General features: G+C 44.3%; 1 protein-coding gene across 1 annotated transcript; it reads left to right on the top strand.

The window, feature by feature from the left end:
- Positions 1-645: 645 nt before the first annotated feature.
- On the top strand, positions 646-1,401 carry LOC137805579 (uncharacterized mitochondrial protein AtMg00310-like). The gene has a single exon (XM_068605522.1). It carries the CDS (start codon positions 646-648, stop codon positions 1,399-1,401), a length of 756 nt encoding a protein of 251 aa, XP_068461623.1.
- Positions 1,402-2,367: the final 966 nt, after the last annotated feature.

Genomic DNA, 2,367 nt, shown 5'->3' with positions numbered 1-2,367 from the left:
GGGGTGTGCTTCAAGGTGGACTTCGAAAAGGCGTATGACTCAGTAAGATGAAACTTTTTGTTTGACATGCTCCACAGGCTAGGCTTCCACGAGAAGTGGATCTTATGGGTAAAAGGGTGCCTGGTCTCATCGTCAGTTTTTGTGTTGGTTAATGGAAGCCCTACTGAGGAATTTAAACCTTCCAGGGGGTTGAGACAGGGTGACCCAATGGCTCCTTTCCTTTTTTTAGTGGTTGTTGAAGGTTTAGCAGGATTGGTTAGACAAGCGTTGAGAACGGATGTTCTTAGGGGCATAAAGGTGGGAAGGAATAATGTGGAGTGCTTCTTACTACAATTTGCAAATGACACACCCTTTATGTGTGAGGACTCCTTTGATAGCATTTTTGCAATTAAGGCTATTCTTCGTTGTTTCGAGATTGTTTCGGGCTTGAAAGATAACTTTCACAAGTCTAAGTTGACTGGTATTAAAGTGGACAACTTTGCTATGAGAACGTATGCCAAAACCCTGAATTACAATACGATGAAGCTACCTTTCCAATATTTGGGGATTGAGGTGGGTGGGAACCCGAGGAAGAAATAATTATGGGATCCGGTAGTTAAAAAGGTAGAAGCCAAACTTAGCTCTTGGAGGGGGAGATTCCTTTCAATGGCAGGACGGATTTGTCTGCTAAAATCTGCATTCACTGCCATACCTTTGTTCTACCTATCTATCTTTAAAGCCCCTGTAGCAGTGTGCAATAAAATCAGCAGTATTCAGAGGAAGTTTTTATGGGCGTGGGGAAAACACAACAAATCGATACCTTGGGTTAGCTGGGATAATGTGTGTAAGCCTTTAGAGGATGGAGGATTGGGGGTGAAGGAAGTGAAGAACTTTAATGTTGCACTCCTGGCGAAGTGGAGATGGAGAATCATGAGTAATGAAGGTGGAAAATGGATGGAGATTATATCTTCTAAATACAGTTCATCTGCTGAGAACATACAGCTTAGATTGAAAGACCAATCATGGTGGTGGAAGTATATCATCAAAGTATGTGGTGAAGGTGTAGCAAACGGATGGTTCCAAAAGACCATTGGGTGGAAAGTAGGTAACGGAGCCGTAGTGAGATTGTGGGAGGATTTGTGGCTTGGGAACGAATGCCTGAGATCGGCGTATCCTAGATTATTTTCTTTGTCTCTCGATCAAGGCAAAAAGGTGGGAGAGGTAGGGGAATGGGAAGAAAATAGATGGCGGTGGAATTTGAATTGGAGGAGGGTTAGGTTCCAATGGGAGACAAAATTGGAGGTCGACATGCTATCTAGATTAAGTTTGGGTGCATTGTGTAAGGACTCCTCTGAACAACTGCTATGGAAGGGGGACCAAAAGGGTACGTTCTCGGTAAAATCAGCATACTCTGTTGACTAACCACCAAACCCCAGCTTCAAAGGAAAGTGTGTTTAGTCTCCTATGGCAAGCCAAAGCCATGCCCAAAGTTCTCACTATTGCCTGGAGAATCCTTATTGACAGAATTCCTAGTAGAGTGAATTTGTTAAGAAGAGGAGTGCCGGTGACATCAACCTCGTGCGCATTGTGTAATCGGTTGGATGAATCTTCCCAACACCTCTTCCTAGAATGCGTGTTTGCACAACAAATTTGGTCACGGTGCTATCGATGGATTGGTGTTTTAGGGGCTCAAAATAAGGATCTCACGAACCACTTTATGAATTTCCACTTAGCACACCTCTCTAGTAAACAAAATCAAGTGTGGTTAGGCTTGTGGGCGGCGATCGTTAGCTGTATTTGGGAGCACAGGAACTTAGTGGTTTTCAGACAAGGGGTCCCAGACGCTGATGAGATATTCCAGCATGCCCAGCTGCAGTCTTGGTTATGGTTAAAACACAAAACAGTTGGTTTTTCGTATGCTTTCTCGGACTGGATCCTGGATCCGAATCAGTGTCTCATCGAGGTTCGCTGAATGTTGGGTGCTCTTGCTGGAACAGGAAAGGAATATCAGAGAAGGGAGGTTGTATCCTAGTAGGTATAAGGTGGAGTTTCTTCCTGTCTTCGGTAGAGGTCATGCTTGGAAAGTGGGCAGGTCACGATGTGCTTCCCAAGTCCAAGGATATCTAGGTGCCCTGTTAGATCAAGTCTCTTTAGTCTAGCTGGGATGTGGTAGGAAGGTAGAAGGGTGATGCTGGTTTTTTCTTCCTTGGCAAGTTTGTTCACCTCTAAATCTGATCGATGTTCGGTTTTGTGGTCGGGATTATGTATTATGTAATCTGGACGAGGCAGTATGTTGTGCTATACGCCTCTCAGTACATCTTGGATGTGGGAAATCAATTACCTTTTTGTTAGGAGTAGCCTATATGCCTGATGCCACTATAGCTCACG

The sequence above is a fragment of the Phaseolus vulgaris genome, chromosome 3, assembly GCF_000499845.2.
Source record: "Phaseolus vulgaris cultivar G19833 chromosome 3, P. vulgaris v2.0, whole genome shotgun sequence".
Classification (NCBI taxonomy): Eukaryota; Viridiplantae; Streptophyta; class Magnoliopsida; order Fabales; family Fabaceae; genus Phaseolus; species Phaseolus vulgaris.
This window is presented reverse-complemented; position numbering and strand designations above follow the sequence as displayed.

What these genes read in the sequence shown, in the direction of transcription:
- LOC137805579 (XM_068605522.1), top strand. Translation starts at nt 646, where the DNA reads ATGGCAGGACGGATTTGTCTGCTAAAATCTGCATTCACTGCCATACCT.